The 20,026-nt window shown below is 40.2% G+C and overlaps 1 protein-coding gene across 4 annotated transcripts in view; it reads left to right on the forward strand.

Annotated features, from left to right (window-relative positions):
• The window catches only part of DNM3 (dynamin 3), a 181,622-nt gene that overhangs the window by 140,264 nt on the left and 21,332 nt on the right, over positions 1 to 20,026 (forward strand). For all 4 annotated transcript variants that reach the window (XM_075508053.1, XM_075508050.1, XM_075508051.1 and 1 more), the window contains one exon: positions 16,091 to 16,255. In XM_075508053.1, coding sequence (XP_075364168.1) covers positions 16,091 to 16,220 — 130 coding nt within the window. In that variant the 3' untranslated portion in view covers positions 16,221 to 16,255. The remainder of the gene's footprint in view (positions 1 to 16,090; positions 16,256 to 20,026) is intronic.

A 20,026-nucleotide genomic window follows, 5' to 3' on the forward strand; every position in this document is an offset into this window, starting at 1 on the left:
TGATCCTCCAATAATTCTAAAGCAACCTTCTGTTAGATGAGACTAGTCACTGACATGGTGATTGACTCAGGTGTGCTACTTAGTACCAAGGGTCCAGTTCAACTTGCTTTTATCAATTTAAATGTTAATTTTAGGGTCTCAGGTTAAGTTTTTCCTCCCCTTTTCCATTACAAGGAAGCTGTAACCAGCGGCCCACGTGATAATGGGAGCATCAGGATTTTTAGTCAGCTGTTTACCTGCCTTTTCAGCAGCCTGCTCTTCTCACACAAGGATCATGCCCTCTTCCCAAGTTGGATAAAGGCTTCTGGAAGGGTGACAGAAGGTGATAAGTCAACCTGTAGGACTAGCTCACTGTACTGACAGTGATAGTTTCTGTTTGCTCCTCCTGCTGTTCAGATCTCTCACTCTTTATGGCCAGGCCCCTCTCCTCCCTACATACAAGCCCGTAGAAGGTAAAGATTCGGAGGACTGATCCTCCAGTTCAGAGACAGGAATGGGAAAATCATGCTTGGAAGGGCAGGAGTTGTTTTCTTACACCACTTTTCTACTCTAGTCTGACCAGGCTCCCTAAATTGCTCTGCACAGACCTGTGGAACATGGAGTACTTCTCCAGCCTCCTCTGAAGAAAGTGGTCAAACAACAGTCTCCATGCCTGCTGGCCTCTTAAGAAAAGTCTTTTCCAAAGGCCACATTCTTCTTTTCCCAGGCCCAGCAGGAGCAGTTTTGAGTCGATCAGTGTGTGCATGGGAGTTTTGGAGACCACTAACCAAATATCTTTGCTCTTTCCTCCCAGGTATACTCCCCAGCTTAATGGGAGAGCTGATGCAGAGCCCTTTCCAGCTTTGAGGCAAGGGAGTATGCTTTGGAACATGGACAAGGACCTTGTGGGGGAGGAAGGAAGAGAGCCATATAGTTTATATAAGATGCAGAGCTATTTCAATTTAACTGTCTAGGGCTCTCAGACTGCAGTGCTCTAGCCTGTGGAGGCTGAAAAGCAGTTTCAATGCTATTGTGCTAAAATCCTCTTGTTCTGGCCATGCAGTTTCATTTAACTCTTAAGGAAATAGTGCAGCAACCGTGGAAGCAAGGGAAATGTAAAAAACATTATTTTTCACCAGAAGGTACATAGCCTCCTCTCTCAGTGATCCAGACAAGATCGCACCAGTACCATGCAAAAGGGTGTTCGCTCTATTTGACCTACATTGCTCATAACAGAGACTACCAACGCATTTGGTCGTTTCATGGCCACATTATACAGTGTCTCAGAACTATCTGATGCTCAGTTAGAGGTGTTTGGGCATTCTTTTCCTTTGTTATTGCTAGCTGATGAGCTCCTGGTCCAGTGCAGCAGCTGTCATTAGTCTGTCTGCATAAAACTATTATTTTATCCTGTGTCTGTTTTTTCCAGTCCTTGAAGTTATCCGTATCTTCCAGGACACTGTTCAATCCCCCATTGTGTTGACAGTACCTCACAATTTTGTGTTATGGGCAGAAACAAATTTAACTGGCAAGTTCACGCTGTTTTGTTTCAGTAAGACAGATCTATTGGACAGTTTCATGGTGAAATCCTTCAAGGCTGCTAGTTCTTCTTTCCATGTTATCATTTATTTATCTGTTGGACAGTTTTTTACTGTACCATTCTTTCATTAATATCCATCTTTATAAACTTAATTGCCAGTCTTCTAAGGGTATCACTTTGCTGAACCAAAGACCTGTCAAGTTTCCCTTAGTCAGAAAATCAGTTAACTTATTGAGTCTAGCATAGCATGCTCTGCCTTTTTTTTTCTTAAATTATTTTTATTTAAAGTCTTTCTTTAGAAACATGTTCAGAAGCCTTGCAGACAGTCATGGTTCGACTAACAAGCCCGTACTTGCATTGCTTTTCTTCCCATTTTGTTCAGTGTGGGCGCTGCACTTGCTGTTCCACAGACCCAAGTACCATGCTGATACCTTCATACTGTGATTTTGCACCCACTCCGTGGGCAATAGCAGGAGCTGCTGCGTTAGCCCTGCTTGGAACTGATGACTGGATATGGGTGTATAAAAGTGATACTTCTAGGAGATTCTGCACAATGGATCTTTCTTTTTTTGAGGGTAGCAATTTATTCCCTCACTGCTTCCCTTCACATCTCCTGTCCTGGTTAGGAAAGAATGATAATGATACAGTAAGTTTTGCTTCACCTGAGACAGTTGGTACAAGAGTACAATAACTTTGTCTGTGAAAGCTGGGTAGCCAAAATACTTTGCTCTGAGGAACCTAATGGAAATCATATTGTCAAATAGCAAGCTTCAGGGCCAATGGCTCAGGTTTTCCCCTGCTTGGGTCTGGATGACAAGAAACTGCCCATGGCAGCCATGAGGAGCTGAAAGCAGTAATTCATGCTCCTGTGACACAGCATTTTCTCCTTTGATGTTATCAGTAAGTTGCACCCTGAAATACAGCCTGTGATTCCAGACCACGGTCTTTCCTCTGTGCCTCCTTTGCTGCTTGCCTGGCCACTGACTGGTTTTCCTTTTCAGGGCTTTTCATTTTTATACTGGTTCAGTTCCCATTCCTCTTCCAACGCTTCCAAACATACAGTTGCGTTCCCTCAGGCTAGTTGATCTATTAGTGCATGTTTTGCATAAGACTTCACTTTCTCCAGGCATGGTCATTCATGGTTCATATGAACCATGGTTCACATTACTGTAGATTTTCTTGCTAATAACCATTGCCTCTGCAGAAATAAGAATTGTTTAATGTGGAATATGTAATTATCAATTGAAAAACCTGCACCCTCTCAGATGCCTTGTCAACACTTCATCTCTCGGAATGTGTAGTATCCAGAAAACTGTGGTGTTAACCTTTTCTAGTACATGCTGAACATGTGAAAAATCAGTCCTTTTTTGTGTTTGCATGGGATCTTTGTTCACTGTGATTAATGGTCCACTAACAGTGTCCAATACAAGTTCAGTGCAATGTACAAAGTGCCTTTGATGCCAGACATTCTACAGTGCTGTGCAGAAACTAAAGCTAATAGTTGTAAGCCTGAGAGGACTGGAATGTTTTCAATTTACTTTTAAACAAATGACTTTATTGTGCCATTCTCACATGGGAGTAAATTCCACAGCCTTAGTGCCACATTAGACAAAACTTTTTTACCTGCTGATTTCTGTTTATACTTGGAGAAAAGAAATTAACCTTGGTTAGGGATTGGGGAGAATAGGACAGGACTATTAAACTCAGTGGGAATTTTGCCAGGGGCTTCACTGGGAGCAGAGTGGGATGCAGGAGTACAAGGATGTAGCTGAAGGATGATTTGTGGTGCAGAGTGGAGTTCAGGAATTCTGTGTGTCTGAAAATCAAACTTGTGAAGGGCACCTGTAGGAAAAGCTTTAAAACTGGTTTTGCCACTCCTGAAGTGTAAGGAAGTGGTTGTTGCAGCCTGAGTAAATGCCAGCAGGTATTGGGAGAAAGATTCCTAGTGACTGCAGTTGGAGATGGATAAGGCCCAACTCCTGAAAGGAACAATTCTCAAGTAAGTAATGGGTGTCTGTAGCCATATAGGAATGACATCTCTTGACCTCAAGGAGAGAAAGTGTCTCTGAACTCACCACATTGCTATTGTAATGGCAAAGACTTTCAGACCAAGACAGGGAAGTTTTGAAAGAATGAGTCTTTAATGCTTATAGGATGGTCTAATACCACGGATTTGTAAAAATATAAAATACTTGCAAAATGCCTAAGTAAGGAACATGGATCCATTCAGCATTGCTCCAAGTGTGAGACCCTCTAATGCTAGTAAGTGCATCATAGTCTTCTGATAGGTATAATACAGAACCCATTCCAGTAACTCCTTTCGATTGAAACATGAGTGTACATTAATTACTAAAACCAAGAACACTGGATTATTTTTTTATAACTCCTCACTAGGCTTTTTTTGTACTAAGCCTTTTTTTACAAGGCTTTTGTTTTGTGCATGTTACATGGTTTTATTGCTTTATAAATCCATAAGCAATCAAGAAAAAGTTTGACTTGTTTTGACTAATGTTTTTACTTTTACTTTGGCCGTCTACAATTCATTAGTATTTTATGTTACAGGTCACTGCATGGAAATCCAAATGGAAGAAATTACAAGTTTAGGTGATGCTTAGGTAAATGCAATTGCAGAAATTTTACAAATAAATCCACTGACCTGAAAAAAGCTTTAGAGCCTTTTGTCTTCCTCTGATGTTTCTAATCACTGTCTTGTCTTTTCTAAAATAATAGCTCATCTCTGTGCAATGGCTTCCCATAAAACCTTACCTCGGTTACAAAACGAACAATGTAAATGGTGCAAATCATTTTGCAGTGTCCTCAGAGCCCTAAAGCCTTTGCTGCCACTGATTTGGCCTCTAGAGGAAGATACACCTAAAACTTTTGTAGACTGTCAAGAACGATAGGGAAAAGGGTCTGAGAGCTATTTCCATTTTGACTTTTAAGGCAGGGAAGGTCTGTCCAGTTGGTTTCTCCTCACTTGGTAGCTTCCATTTTTCAAAAAAATAGTGTATGTTGATCATTACTGAAAAGAAACCAGTATGTATATAGAGGGCGACAGCTTTCACATAGCCAAATGCTGCCATGAGTTGAAACTGAGATCAGGAGTGTTACTCGGCAGTGCTGGGAAGCTCATGGGGCAAAGGCAGTACTGGTTCCTTGCCAGGTGATGCCTGTATGTGGTTTATTTCCATGAGCAGAGCAATGATTTTGTTACAAATCTGGATTTTCTAGAAAGTGCAAGATGTGTTTCAGGAGTTGTAAGGCGTCTCTCCCTGCAGCAGGGAAGAAACCATGTAGGAGAAGGCGGGATCGCTTTTGTTTAAACCAGGCTGAATGTTACTGGGCAGCAGCTCTCCATCCTGTCCCAGCAGCAGGTGCCCAGCTGCCTGCTTCAAATGGGAGATGTGACTGCAGCGAGGGAATATCACCAGGGCCTGAGGCTGTATTAGCTTTCAAGACCCAGTAGAGTAAGGAGCAATTATGTGCTTTTGCCTAAGACTCCTCAAACTCTCTCTCTAACCCACTCGCTTCCTGCCCATCTGGAAAGGCAGGCCCCTCACTTGCAAAATGTCTTGGGGAAAGAGAGGAGGAGGGAATATGCTGCGGTGGAAGCATCTCATCCCCTTTGTCTCCCAAATGCCTGTCTACAGTAGGGATGTTATCTGTGCTTAAGGGTGGCTCCCTGGGGGGCCCCAGTTGACAGGCAGACCAGTAAGGAACACATGCTCTGAAGCCAGAGGGTGTCTCAAATGAAATGATATTTGAATCTCGCCATGCAGGTCTTAATAATCCATGAGTCTTAATATGGCCATGAGGCTATAAATTCAGGGATTTTGACCTCAAAGTCTTTGAGTGTGTTTAAAAATAGCTCACCCATCCTCATTTTATCACTTCATATACTCTGACACAATTTTGGAACCTGCCTCCATCCCATCTAGCAGGGGAACACTATAATTAAGAATCAGTTTTGAAAGGCTTGTTCTCTCTTAGCTTAAGGCAGAATAAGGCTTTATGTATTTTGCAGGAGATTATAAACAATTCATCGGCTAAAATTAGCAGTAAAAAGGGAGCCCCAGTTCTTTCCTGCGCTGTGGTTTGTACCACAAAGACTTAGTGTTTTTAAATCATGACAGAGCTCTCTAAAAACCTTGAAAGCATATTATGTATGTGTCACTTTGGCTCAGTTAGGAATAGTCTCACCTCTAAGCCAGAAGGCCATGGGTTCAAATTCCATGCCCGCCCTTGGATTTAGCTGTCTCACAGTAATTTTATTACAGAAAACATTTTAAAGTAGAACCATAGGGGAAGAAGAGTGAAACTTTGGTATCTGTAACTGCACTGTGAGACATTCAATCATTGGGATGATAGGTTAAACCACTGCTCTTACTACCCAGCTTTGCTCAGCAGGCATAAACCCTCTAAAAAGAGAGGGGCTAGCCCTAACAGTGTGGCAGTTTTTTCTCTTCTTGACAAAAACAGTTCTAATCCTTGGGACTGTGTGTGTGAGCTACTGCTCCCTGTCTGAAAGAAGTTTGTTTTCATCGTGCTGCCACAAGGACGGGGTTCCTTGATTGTACATTGCTGTGCAAGAGCTGAAAAATGAGAGATGTCAAATGAGTCTTGACTTTACCTTTTGCTGCTGACCAGTAACAGAAGGGGGGGGGAACCAATCCTTTGAACTGATAATGCCATAGGTAATTTAACAAGTTAATTTTTTGCAAAAATATCCAACTTAAGTGTGAGATTAGGGTTGTTTGTGGCAACAATAAAGCCACAAAGATCTTCACTGCAATAAAGCCTCAAAGATCTTAACTGCAAAGGTAAACTCCCCATTGTGTCTGCTTGGACCTCGGGGTAGAGTGCTAATTACTGATGTCCTTTAACTTCCCCATAGAGAGGAGGTCAGAGTGACTTAAGGTTTAAACTTTATAGTTTCATTTTGGTTTGTGCAAACAAGCATGTGGTCTTATAACGTGAAGCATTTATGTTTGCTGCTTACAGACATGTGTATTAACTTACCAGAATCTCACTGTCTCTTAAATACAATTTGCTTTTATTTTAGGGAGGAAAAAAAAAATATCTTTCATTTTCTACTTGTTTTGTAGAATACTTAGAAGCGGTTTGGCATTTTTATACAAAATGGAAGCCATGTCATAAAGCAGTATCTAATTTCATTTGGTCCAGGATTATGTGCAGCATAATTGCTCACAACTCGTTTCTTCCCCTGAAAATAATTTTACCCAATAATTTTCAATTTCTGTTCTTGCGGCATGAATCCAAAATGCGCCTGGATAGATGATTTTCTTTTGTTTAGCAATATTTGTTACACTTCAGTAAAGCTCTCAGTGTCTTCAAATTCCTATTCTGATCTGTTTTGAGGCTTTTCTGCTACAGGAATGTTGCAGCTCAAATTTTTGCTTGTAAAGTTAAAGGAGTTCTTAAATGGGGAGTATGGATGGTGGTGATCATTGACACTCCACTGGGGTAAGAGTTCCTGCCAGAATTTGTAGACCACTGTCACTCTGCCTGAGGGAGGGCTTATGGAAAACCCATTAATGTGTATGAGAGCTTTGAATCTTAGGACCTGAATTATCAAATGAAATGTTTTGACAAGAACTCTGGCCAAGATATGTTTGGCATATGTTTAACATCTGAGAAAGGTAGATTTATCTACATAAGATGCTGGTGGTTCTTGTATGTCCACTTGCTAAATTAGATTAAATATATTCCTGTTATTAATTTTTTTTCAGATAAGCAATTACTGTGGGTGCTACAGAGACTATGAGAATTGGGGCAAGAGATGGGGGGATAATCCATCTTGTCGTGGCAGGAATGTTGGCCCATTTAGTCACATCTGGGATGCGGGTGGGGTGGTCTGTGAGTTGGTAATGGTCTGTCAAAAACAGGGGTAAAGGCGGGGCTAGCCAGCTGGCTTGCAAGGGGAGGTGTCCACAAGACAGATTTCTGTACTAAGATGCAGTCCATGCTGGGAGAAAAAGATTGAGAATCCTTCCCGTAGAGCCTGGCTTAGCAGTATTGACGGAATGTGAGGCAAAGGGGAAAGGAAATGGTGCCGCTCCGGAGCACAGTGATCCAACTGTGTGAAATCAGTGTGGGTGCTATTAAAATGCCATCTTCCTCTCCCTTCCCCTTTCCTTCCTCCCTCCCTCCCCCTCTGCTGTCAGCCTGGCCGAGGAAAAGTCAAATAACGTACGACTGTGTTCCTTGGCATCACAACTGCAATTTCCCTTTAGGGGCTTCAAACTTGAGAATGGGAGGTTTTAAATCTTGCTGATTCGTGCTATTCCAGCAAGCATATGTGTGAGGAGAAAGAACAATGCCAGTTCTGAACAGAAATCACAAGTGAGAAATCATTGCTGCTAAATCAGGTGTTGCAGAGGCCAGTGGAAAAATCAGATGCTAAGAAGAGTAGGAAATTACTTTGTTTAGAGCTGGGAAGGTTAATGAGAATGAATTAGAAAGTGTTCTCTGTGTATTCAGCCCCTAAGGATTTGAGCAAAGTTAGAGGGATTTATTTACTGATTATCCAGACTATACAACTGGCGATAAGATTAAGTGAGGAATTTTGGAACATGCTGACATTTCTTATTTGCATCATTTACTATGGAGATCATTTGTCGGTACTGCACTGAGTTTGTGGTGAACCAGGGCTTAGTCTGGCCCAGCAGAGACAGATCTGGTACTTCTCATGGCTCGAGGGATGTGGGGGTGAAAACAGTTTAACGTCCTCTTTTGCATCTTGGAGGGGAAACATCAAGTTTGTCTAGGTGCTTATCAGAGGAGAATTTCAGAATATTTTCCTAGACATCATTAATTATGGAAGAGAGTGCACTTATAGGTGACACATTGCATTAGATCAACTAAAAATAAAGGACAAGGCTGTAATTTATAGAGCCCCTGCATTGGATGCTGTACAGAGCTCCCCCACTACAAGGCCTCCTCCAAGTCCGTCCCTCCCAGCATGCACACAGATATGCACACTGCCCTTCTCCTCCTGTATTCAAATTTCTTTAAACCAGGCTGCTGTGTACTGAAAAGTTACTATCTCAGCTGGAAGAAATGAAGGGGGACCATGAACAGGAGTTCAGTACAGGATCAAGTTAAAACAGAATTGTGATTTTTATTCTTTATTCTGGGTGCCTGCCACTAAAATGATCACATTTTGTGAAAAACGTGCAACTCTTCTATATTATACACAGACACATGAACTCATAAGCTATGCTTTAAACATGTAATCTTGGGCAATGTGTTTTCCAAGATTTGCCTTCGCCAAGCCATGCACTGAGCATGCACTTGCCCCATTTTAATCTCACAAAATAAGACAATTCCTTGTCCCTAAAGGAATCCTTCAGCTGAGTCTTGTGCACTGTTGCTGGAATAAGGAAAATTTTGTTAGTGACCCTCTCTTGCATGGTTACTGCTAAGTAAAAGTCCTCAATAGTGATCAGTTCTGCCAACATTTCCTCTAAGAATGGTTTTGGTAAGGAGGTAAATAACAGAGATGAAAGGCAAGGTGTTATTTCAGTCTTCGTGATGACTCTTAATACTTCTCTGATCAGCATCATGGATGACTAATTCTCCTGCTTTCTATTTTCATCATCTTTGGTAGAAGCTCCAAGACTTCTATTTGTTTTCCTTCTTATGGGAACTGCATACCACAGCCAGTAGCTTTAATCCTTTAATCCTCAGATGTTTGGTTGATGCCTCCACCCATTGATTACCTCCTTTCACAGCAAATGATCCTGTTCCCTTCACAATTAATGTCCACTGCTGGATCAGGCTGCTGTCTTTGGGAATGTGTTTCATGCATTTGGTAACAAATGCCCAATAAATTTTAGCCTGCACATCTTCTGGGCTAATCATCACACTTCGAGTCTTCATCATCATGACTTGAATTCCAGGGTAACTCACCACTATTTGAGACTTCCCAATATCCATTGACCTCCTTCTCCACTGAAATAATGGCAAATATCATGCCAATAGTATCTCACATCCTAGATTTTTTTTCCAGTGTGCTCTTATAAATATGGGGCACTTCATGTGTTGTTATGACAAGGAAATTCTTTGACTGAAAAGTTTGCAAATTCCAAAGTACTATTTGTTTTATAAACAAAGGTGCTGTTTTCCTTATGCCAGCCTCTTTCTGCCTTTGCTTGTCCAGCAGTCTGTTCTGAAAGGCATGAAGCAGCTGTTGGCCCCGAATCAAAACTTGCAGCGCAGGGAGGGTTATGTAAAAGTCCTTTGTGTGAGAGATGTACATGGCAGCAAATGGTGAAATTGGAGTACAGATTATTTGAGGGGAGATGGCTATTCACAGCAATGTTTTATTTTTTACTTGATTTTTGCATGGAACAAAAAGAAAAGAGAAGATACTGTCTTTTTTTGTATTTTCAGAAACACTTTGTTGCAGTGTTGTGGGCTCATAATTTCATGCTGCTTTGCACCCAGTATCACCCACTGGATGGAAGGGCTGCAAGAGGTTGTCTAGGTCTTTCCCCTGCCTTAAGGCAGGATCTCTGTACCTAGGCCATTTCTGAGGGATGTTGGTCTAATCTTTGGAGGAGATTCTGCAACTCTCCTAGTCCATCTATTTCTGTGCTTCACTGTTCTTACCATGTAACACTTTCTAAATATTTGTTTGACATCTTTTCCTATCTGCAAAGACACTCATCTCTTCCCTTCCACAGGTGGTTTCTTTTGAACTCATCAGTCCCAACTGATTTTAGCTTTTCCTTTCAGGTAATATTTTACAGAGCCCTGAACATCATCTTCAATGGTTTTCTCTGAACACTCTCAAAATTAGCCACGAATTTCTGGTAGTGTCATAACCAGAACTGGATGCACAATTCTTGTACTGATTTTATAATAGCAAGACATTGTTGACTAATACTCTGTTCATATTGCACTGTAGGCACAGTTCCTTTTCTGCTGAATTGCTCCTTAAGTGGCCATTCTCATGCTGTATGTTTATAACTGATTTATTCCCGCTCAAGTCAAATATTTTCTGTTCATAATGAATTTCATCTAGATTTTTAAACTGTTTCTCCAGACCATTGTGAACTCTGGTCCTGTCATCTAACGTATTCACATCCCCTTCCAGTTTCTTCTCATCTATAAATGTAATAAGCACAGACTATAATCCACCATCCTGAGCATTAAGGCATTAATAAGCACATTAAAAAATACAGCCTATATGAAAGTCCCCTTGATAGAGTTTTCCAGATTGACAGTGAGCCATTGACAGCTTTTCTATGGAAATGAGTATCCAACCAGTAACTGCAGGGAGGGTACACTTGCATTAATGAAAATGTCACTTGAGATAGTGTCAAAAAGCTTTACTGAGGTCTGAAATATGTAGCGTCTAATGTTAATACCTTACCTATAAGATATGAATCCCTGCTCTAAAAGGAGATTGGATTGATTTGACACGATTAGTTGTCAACCTGTTAAGGACTATAAGACAAAAGTAACTCCAAATGTGTTGGAGTTCTGGTAATCATTCCTTTCTGTCTCATAGTTCCAGATCAGCTCCTTGATTGAAGAAGGCAGGGAGAGCGCCTAATGTAGGTTTTGAATGTTTGGGGTCGTTAAAGCTATGTAAATATCTGGGGAGCAGTATGTGGATTCAGCAGAAGGTTTTAGCTAATGGTCTGTACTATACAATGTCTGTAACCACAAAGAAGAATCTAAGTAGGCGATTGTTTAAACTAATGCAGAAGCTTAAATACTTTCAAATCAAATTGAGCTAGGCTGTATCTTTCTTCTGCGTAGGTATGAAGTGAGAGTGATCGTGTGTGCAAGGGAAAGCCAGATCATAACCTCTGCTTAGAGCAGTTCAAGGCTGATAATGAAAGCATAGTAGCTGAAAGGGGAAGCCTGTGGGTGGCTCAGTAAAGGCGACAGCAGTACAAAGTCAGCAGATGCTGAAAGCATGGAAGAGAGTGGCAAAGTCACCCTCTGTGAGGGAAAAGGACAGCTTCCAAGCTACCCGGGAAATGTTCTTTTTCTGCTGCTTGCTTTGTTGTAAATACACAAAAGTAATGTATTGTCATTTACTTGTGGTTCCTTCCAGTAAGAAAACCTCACTGTGTGAAGCCATCATGTGGTTTCAGCAGTCCTCTGGCAAAAGGCACGCTATGTACAGCTGAGAGTATCTTAGCTAAATTATATATACAGCATCAAACTGCAATGAAGGAAGAATATCAAGAATCAGTTGTAAAGATTTAAGAAAAAGCAGGGGGGTTTAGGACAACTGGAATGTGCTGAGTGTTGGTGCATTAAAGAAAAACCTTACTTGGACAGGAATAGGTAAAATAGATTATATGTTCAGCAGCTGTGAATTAAAACATAAATACAATCTGGAGAGAATAATTAATTTTCAGGTGGTGGTGGTTGTTATGAACTTGCATCTGTAAATGAAAGATATGAAAGCAGCTTTTAAATGATTGGTCTCTCACTGCAGCCATGGACTTATTTCTTAGCATACAGAGCATTGTTTTGCTGCTGCTTTGACTTTTACCATTTAGTCAGTCACCTTCCAGACTGCTTCCTCTCAGTCATTTTTGATAGAATGCCTTTTTGATTACAGAAAATTGGTTGATACACTGCTCTAATGAAAATGCTAGTCAAATGCTCCTTCTTGAAACTGACATCAGGAATGTTATACAAGACATTCTTAAATATGCTGGCAGCTGCCCTGAATGTAATGAAATCATGGAAATTAGAAGTATTGCGCTCTCTGTGTGGCCACCTCAGGACTGTTTTCAGTATGTTACCAGTTTTGCTGTGAATTTCAAAAGGAATCTCTTTTCCTGAATTTTTTTTGGGACATTCTTCAACATACTTATAATTCCCACAATCAGGAAAATTATCCTGATACTCTGAGGTACTATGCCTTTTTTTTTCTTCCCCCCGCCCCCAGATTGCACATAGTTCCTCATGCCTACATCCCTTTGTACCACACTAAATCATTCCTCTTGCAGCAGAGAGTTTACAGTCTTCAGAAGACAGATAACTTTTTTGGTAGAAATGCATGTGTAGGGTGAAATCCTATTCCCACTGCAGCCAGCAGTAAAATTCCCAGAAACTTAAGTGGTTTGGATTTCACATGCCGTTTTTAGACTTCTCTTGTATGACGCTTTAGTTAATCCTTAATACATTCTTAGTACAGAAGGTATCTAAATGCAGGAAAGGTAGAAGAGTAGCAATGATGCATACTTTGTGTTTCACTAGCACCTTTGCATGCAAGGATCACAAAGCAGCTTATGAAAGACAGGTGAGATCTGCTGCAGAGCACAAGGAATGGATATTATTTTCATTGTTCTAAAGTGCAGAGAAAGTAGAAGGGAAGGACTTTATCTCTGTGGCAATGTGTATGTGTATATAAATGAAAGTACCATCCTGCCTTCCATGTTACCTTCTCTTCGTCCATGTTTTTATTCACCTATTGCTTCTCTGTAGCTTTGGTGTATTTTCATCAGATATTCTGAATCTGAGTTTTCCAAGATGAATCTAATTTTCTTTACCTGGTTTTTAGCACTCTAGATTCTTCCATGGTTTCTTTGTTGGAGGCTTACAAAAGTTCCTAAAGTAATTGCAGTTCTGTTCGTTTGAAGTAATAATATTCCATTCCTGTCAACAACTAATCGCAGTATTAAGCAAGAGTCAGCTGAATGAAAACTTAGCCCAAGTTCATATGCTGTCACTTAACACTTGCTATTGGAACTAGCAAGTTCTGGCTCGAGGATGAGGAGTACTGAAAGGGGACCGTGGCTGCCTTGGCTGCTGGGAAAGAAGACACAGAAACCTGTTTCCAGCTTCTTCGTTCTCCTTTTCTGTTCAGCATGAACATTCTGTTCAAGAGCGGTCAGAGAGATGTGAGGGTTTTCTTATGTATTCTGGTTTGCATTTATTAATTGCAACAGACTTGGAAAAGCCTTTCTAGAACGCAGAGTGGCAGGGACTTGGGCTGAGGGGTGGCTTGCACTGAAGCTAGCTAGTCACTGTGATGCTCAATGAGAAAACCAGCCATTTTGAAAGAATGACAGGGAGATGGAATAGGCCGTCTACATCACTTCTGTCTTGTTGTGATGCCCAGCTTTACCAGGCAACCTTACTCTCAGATGCTGCTGTTGGCACAACGCAGAGACGGCTTACAAAAGAAAGCCTGATAACGCTTGTAGGTGTACTGTATAGCACAGAAATCTGTTAGAAGCAGATTTCCATGTGCATGATGCGATGCAAACAAGATGGTTTCTGGCATAAAAAGCCTTCAACTGAGACATCAAATCATTAAGAATGCTATGGCCAGAAGCTTTCGTAATAAATTACTGTAAACTCATGAAAGATTGATCTTTTTTGATTTCAGAGAAAATAAACCAACAGTATGAAGTCAGCTCTATTACAGTTTCAAACAAGAGACAGACTCCTGAAGTATTATCCACTTTCTGTAAATATCACCTATGAGCCTGTATATAAAAGGTTAAATGTTTGCAGACTATTACCCTTTGCCTTAAAGATCAGACACAAATTACTATTTTTACTTTACATTCTCTTGATGAGGATAATGATAAACATCTGTCACTTTGCTGCTTAGCCAGCTAAGAATCTTACTGCAATCTGTAATTTAAACAGTGAAAAGAAAAAAAAAAAAAAAAAGGAAAAAAAGAAAAAAAAAACCATGGACAAACTGTACTTTATATAGACAGCAAAGAAGAAAAGAAAGAGAATAGAAGTCTAATGCAGGGGAACTGGGAAGGGGGCATTTTTGGTCTGCAGTTACTTGGCTAAAATCTGTGGATATATGATAGATGTATGATTTTCCATTTATTTGGCATTTCACAGGGAAAAATCACAGTTAGTTTCTTTTCAGTCCTGGAGGCTAAGGAAAATACTCAATCTGCATGCTGTGACTTTTTGGCATATGCAGTTTATTAACAAAATGATTAAGGTTTATAGGATAGTGTGTCTACTGGTGTTACAGAATTGAAAACAGTATTTTCATCAAGAGCTCTTTCAGTGTCCTCCACAGTCCCAAGATTTTTAGGAAGCACTGCTAATTATTTTTAAAGTCCATAGATTAGCTGGTTTTCCAGTAATTTGTCTGTAATTAAAAACAATCTGAACTTTTGAAACTTCTTTTACAAACATTTAGGTTTGTTTCTAAATGGTATATTGGATCTTATTTCTTAACAAATCACAACCATTGCCATTTCATTTAGACTGGACTGACCAAGCCATAGTTTACAAGGAGTAAATACAAAGTGGTCTACCTGCCAATGCTGCATGAGCAGAAGCAGACCCTGCATTAGGAGATGAAACTAGGAATCTCTTTTTGGTCCAGCAAGAACGGATTTCTTGCAGGGAGAAGCCTCTTTGGTGACATGTTTGCATATCTAGCTCTCATGGTCTTTTGCTAATGGGTTAACTACTGATTTCAGCTGCTCCAGGAATCTGTAAAGCACTAGTGATGCGCAAATTTTAGCTAAATGCAGTATCATAAATGGAGTTGTGCTGGCAGAGGTGTGGTTGGTATATAACTAGTTCTTGTTATTGGGTTATTAACTTTTTTCAAGTACTTTCTGTTTCTTCATGTTATGCTTCTAGGTACCAACAGAACAGGTTTAGATTTTATAGTTCATGCTATAAAACCATGGCTTTGGTGGTCGTTTTCAGGAAGAAGTATTATATGTCAGAGTTTGGGGAAAGAACATTGTTCTTTGTACTTTCCACATTGAAATTCCATTCTTTTGGCATCTTTGAGCCTCAGAAAGCAGTTTGATTTTCACCAAAAGGCTACTATTCTTTTTTTAGGTTTTCTTATATTTATACAGGCCAGACCGAAGCAAAGTACATACCTTTTAGCTTCCAGTTGAAGTTCCTGTTATTTTCTTTAATTAGGTCAGCTGTTTACATACAAAGAAGTTTTTTTCTGTCCAGTAAAAAGGAGACCTCTAATATATAATCTAGCCTATGTTATGCTCAGCCTTGAGCACTGGAACCAATGATGCTTTTGCTGTTATCCTTCATAAACCCTTTGTTTATATAGGTGCTATTCACATCTAATAAGTTTGAGGCTGAACTGCGGAATTTGTCACAACTGAGTCAGCCTTAAATAACAAGGATGTTTTTTATCCATAGGAGGGTAAAATTCAAAATCCAGACTTACAGTGCTGCTTTCTTGCAAGGGTCAAGCTGGCTGAATCTGAATGGTAAAAGATTTCATAATAAGTATTGCAGTAACTGATCGGAGATAATTTCTTGGGGTTTCATTTACCACCACGTGTCTTTGTCTGAAAACTTTAATATTACAAATTTGTATAGAAATATATAGTGTACTTTGTGCAAAAGGTCTTGCATCTCATATTGCATTAACCTTTAAAGGTCCAAACACTAATGTTAAACAGGCCAGTACTTCATATTTTAACATCCAGACATTCTTTGTATGAGTTACGTTGCTGGATTACTACAGTTTAAGTCCAGTTTTTTTCCCTGATATATTTCCAGTTTACTGCAGTCTGAAAGACTTGACTTTTTTTTTCTTCTGTGTAGACTGAAAATGATGAGAATGGCCAAGCAGACAATTTTTCGATGGACCCCCAGCTGGAGAGACAGGTGGAGACAATTCGAAATCTTGTGGACTCCTACATGTCTATTATCAACAAATGTATCCGAGACTTGATACCGAAAACAATCATGCATCTTATGATCAATAATGTAAGTAGCAGCCAGGGTTCTAAATTATTTTAACATGTCTGTCAAATCTCTTATGCTCAAACGCACCTCTTGAATATAGCAGCAACAACAGCATGTACTAAAAGAGAAAAACACGCTCCCATAAATGTCACACTTGGACAAAATATTCCAATCTTCCATAGCAGTAGGAAGTTCTGCAGCCTTCTCAAAGGCTGGCACACTGCCTTGAGTGCTTACTCCAAAACGCTAAAGATTGAATTTGTTTACATCTTAATCAGAATATAAGTTTTTATTTAAAGGTAAATCAAGGAATTTTTTCTTTTTTCTGTCTTGCTTTTGATATAACAGGAAAAGGGAGTTGGGAGCTCCATTTAGGCAGTCTGTGAGAGCAGCAAAGCAGAGTCGTGCTTCCTTGATTTTCAATCTGTAGCCCTTTGTCATGGTTTCTTAAAGCAGTTCTTATTTTATTTGGGTTTCTTTGTATTTTCAGGTTACCGTTTTCAAGGAATAAATCTAGAAGCCTTGGACACTGTTGTTTAGATAAGCAGATGTGGTTGGTTGATTTATTGTGTGTGTCTGTCTTAGATCTGAAGATTATTTGGTTAAAGAAATGGCTTTGAGATATCATTGTTTTTCCACTGCACTAGGATCTCAGCCTTCGCTTCCTGGCAGAGTTCTGAATGGACCTTGTTGAAAACTAAGCTTAATATTAGTGCCACTGCTGCCGTATAAATTAATAATGGAGAGCACAGCTCCTATTAGTTATGGGTAGCACCTTTTCTGTGAGGTCATCAAACCAATCAGTCTTTACAAATATAATATGCTATAAGGCAAATCTGGTTAGAAAGTAGCATTTACTTTTGACTCAGAGCCACCTCTAGCCTTCCTCTGATGGATTTCATTAGGCCTGTGGAATTTGTGTTGCACTTAAGAGTTACGTGGTTGGACAGTAAATTTCAATGGGATTTCCTGGTACATATAATACGAGAAGAATTTTTGCATGAGGGCGAGAGATATTCCATTAACTTCTCAGGTTTAGGGGAGTCAGGCTCCAAATAATGCTCTAGTCATGGGTGAGTTTTTACAAAAGAGCATGGGAACAATGGAACCGCCTTTTTTTTCTGAAATTAGCCATGCTCTAGACTTTATAGGGTGAGCATGTTCTCTCTGCTCTTCCAGATCACATCTAGCAACTTGCTGCTTTCACTTAGCACAACTTCAGTGCCTTTTGAAAGGGCTGTTTTTTTAGCTCTCATTTCATAAACTGCAGAGTTCGGTGAGCAGTTCCTTTTGAAAGTTTACATTAAATTTTCTGCCACTCACCTCCTCATATGGAATAGTTCAAGGGTCTCTGAAGTGGGTGCTTTACTCGGAAATAGAAAACTTTAAGATTTTGTACTTCGAATCTCATCAGCTGTTACACTGGTAAAGTCTGCCATGCTGGCTGACCATGGCACACAGGAACAACATACTTACAACATAATCTACCTTTCAGTTGACCTCATAGCCCATAGCTGTGTTTGGGCTTGCTAGTGATCCAAGACCTACACCTCAATCCTAGAATTTAAATTTGTGGCAAAGAATCAAAGCGTTTCAAAGGACTGTGAAGAGTGAGACTAGAAACATTAATGCACTTGTTTCTGTGCAGCATAGGCAGTAAAATACCATATTCAATTTTAAAAAATCAGCATGATTAAAAAGAGAAAGAAATGCTTGAATTAAGATTGCTGAGCCATGCCAAAAGGTTGTTTAAAGACCTGGAAAGAGTGGAGCTGTGATGGAAGGTGGGTCCTGTTAGATAGTGTGTGTGTTCCTTGGAGTCTTCAGAAGTCCAACCCATCCACCAGGAGTTAAGTGAAAACACCCTCCCTCCCTCCCCCTTAATGAGCATATTCTGTACTTCCTGCTGCCCCATCATGTTACCTCCAAAACTCTGGAAACAAATTGATCCCAAGGAGTTTGTTTCCATGACAATTGTAACCTCCCAAGTCCTCCTAGAACTTCCTTTCCACTTTGTGGGCCTGTAAATGAGCACTTATAATTCAAGGGAAGTATCAGATTCAAACTCAGTGTACAGAAATAATTAGATGTTGTCCCTAAGCACATTTTGAGGCCTAAGCCTAGATTGTTGTATTCCAAATGCATCCCTTATTCTTCCCTTAGGGTGGATGTTGATTACCTTAAAAGAAAATGCATTTACCACACAGAAGTGCATTGAGTTACCATTAGCAATTCAAACATGCACAAACAAAACACAGATTTCAGAATCTGCCTTTCATGGTGCCTAGGTATTGCAGATTATACAAGAGGGGTGGTCTTACAGTAGACAGGGTATACTCCATAAGCAGTACTGATGCTAATCTCAGCTGAGTAGAAAAACTCCAAACTACTTGTTACTACCAAAGTTAAGGTTAAGGAATGGATTGTGTTTGCATTTGAGGCAGTGATGTATGTTGTAGTCTGCCCTCTGACGAATGAAGTTCCAAGCCCATCTTACCCCACTTTGGAGTGACAGGGCAGGCTTTGTGGCATTGGCATTTCGGATGCTTTCTATGGTTCAACTTTCACCGCAGGTCTGATGTGTGTTTTAAACCATTCCTGTGAGTCTTTCTGTTTTCTAGAAAGGAGCAAAGGCATGAGTAAGTGTCACTTTCCCTTCCTTTTCCAAGCTGGAGAAAGTGGCTATTGTGGAAGACCTTCCTCTGTCTAGTACAGTGCATCTGTTTGCAGAAGGAAGGAGGCTGATCCAAGAACCATCCTTAATGCAGCGGTCTTCCCCTTCCAGAAGAGTTCAGGGACTTACTTGAGTCTCCTGCTAGTGGTAGACAGAGATCTCTCATGATAATTGTCACAGGCTGATTTTTTTCAAACAGATATTTGTGGTTTAACAATGCTTTTACAATCAGCTCTGGCTTTAATCTAATTTTAGGATGTCATCGTCGTCGTCTTTTTTTGAAGTGATGCCATTAAAATGCTCATTTCATCAAGTAGAATGTGATGCTGTTTAACTATGATATCTGTTTTTAATGTGGAGTTTTTGGCAATCATGAGGAAAGTAGTGTACTCTGGCTCTTGATCAGTACCATCTACTGGAAAACAGCATGAGACTCATGGAAAATTTTTGCAGGCTTTGCTAAGAATTTGTGCATCTCCTGTCATACGTGAATGGGAAGTGACAGTCAAGCCCAGGCAATATGGTTTTGTTTCCCTGTAAGGTCTGTCCTGGCCTTCTTTTCATTACTACGTGACCATAAAGGGTCCCATGCCTATGCAGTTCGACTGCTCTCACTGACCTCATCTGAACACAAACTTTGCCTTAGTCTAACTGTCAGGATTTAAATCAATGTTGCTAAACTAGCACAAACCCATCTGCAAACAGAGCTCAGGTTTATGTAATCACAATCTTGGGAATGTATTATTGTTAGTATCTCCAGCTCAAAAAAGCTTTATAAAGCAAAAAGCCAGATGAGAAATAGATCAGAACAGCAACGAAAGTCTCAAATGCAAGCATTTAGTAGGTCAGCAGTTGGTCTATTTACCACAGTCTTATTTAATCAGAGCACCTCTAGCTTTATATCTCTCCTAATGTGGCCCAGGTTTCCATAACCAGGGCAGGCGTGGCAGGAAATCAATATAGTAAATTAGATTACTTGGAGACTTCTCCCTTCAGTTTGAATGTGTGTGGATGGGATATTTAGAATCTGACAAAGTTGTTGGAGATGAAAGACACTGTCTACAGTAGGGTAAATTGTTGCTAAGAAAACAATTGACAGATGCTATAAAGCCTGAAAA

Source organism: Mycteria americana, chromosome 7 (assembly GCF_035582795.1).
Source record: "Mycteria americana isolate JAX WOST 10 ecotype Jacksonville Zoo and Gardens chromosome 7, USCA_MyAme_1.0, whole genome shotgun sequence".
Classification (NCBI taxonomy): Eukaryota; Metazoa; Chordata; class Aves; order Ciconiiformes; family Ciconiidae; genus Mycteria; species Mycteria americana.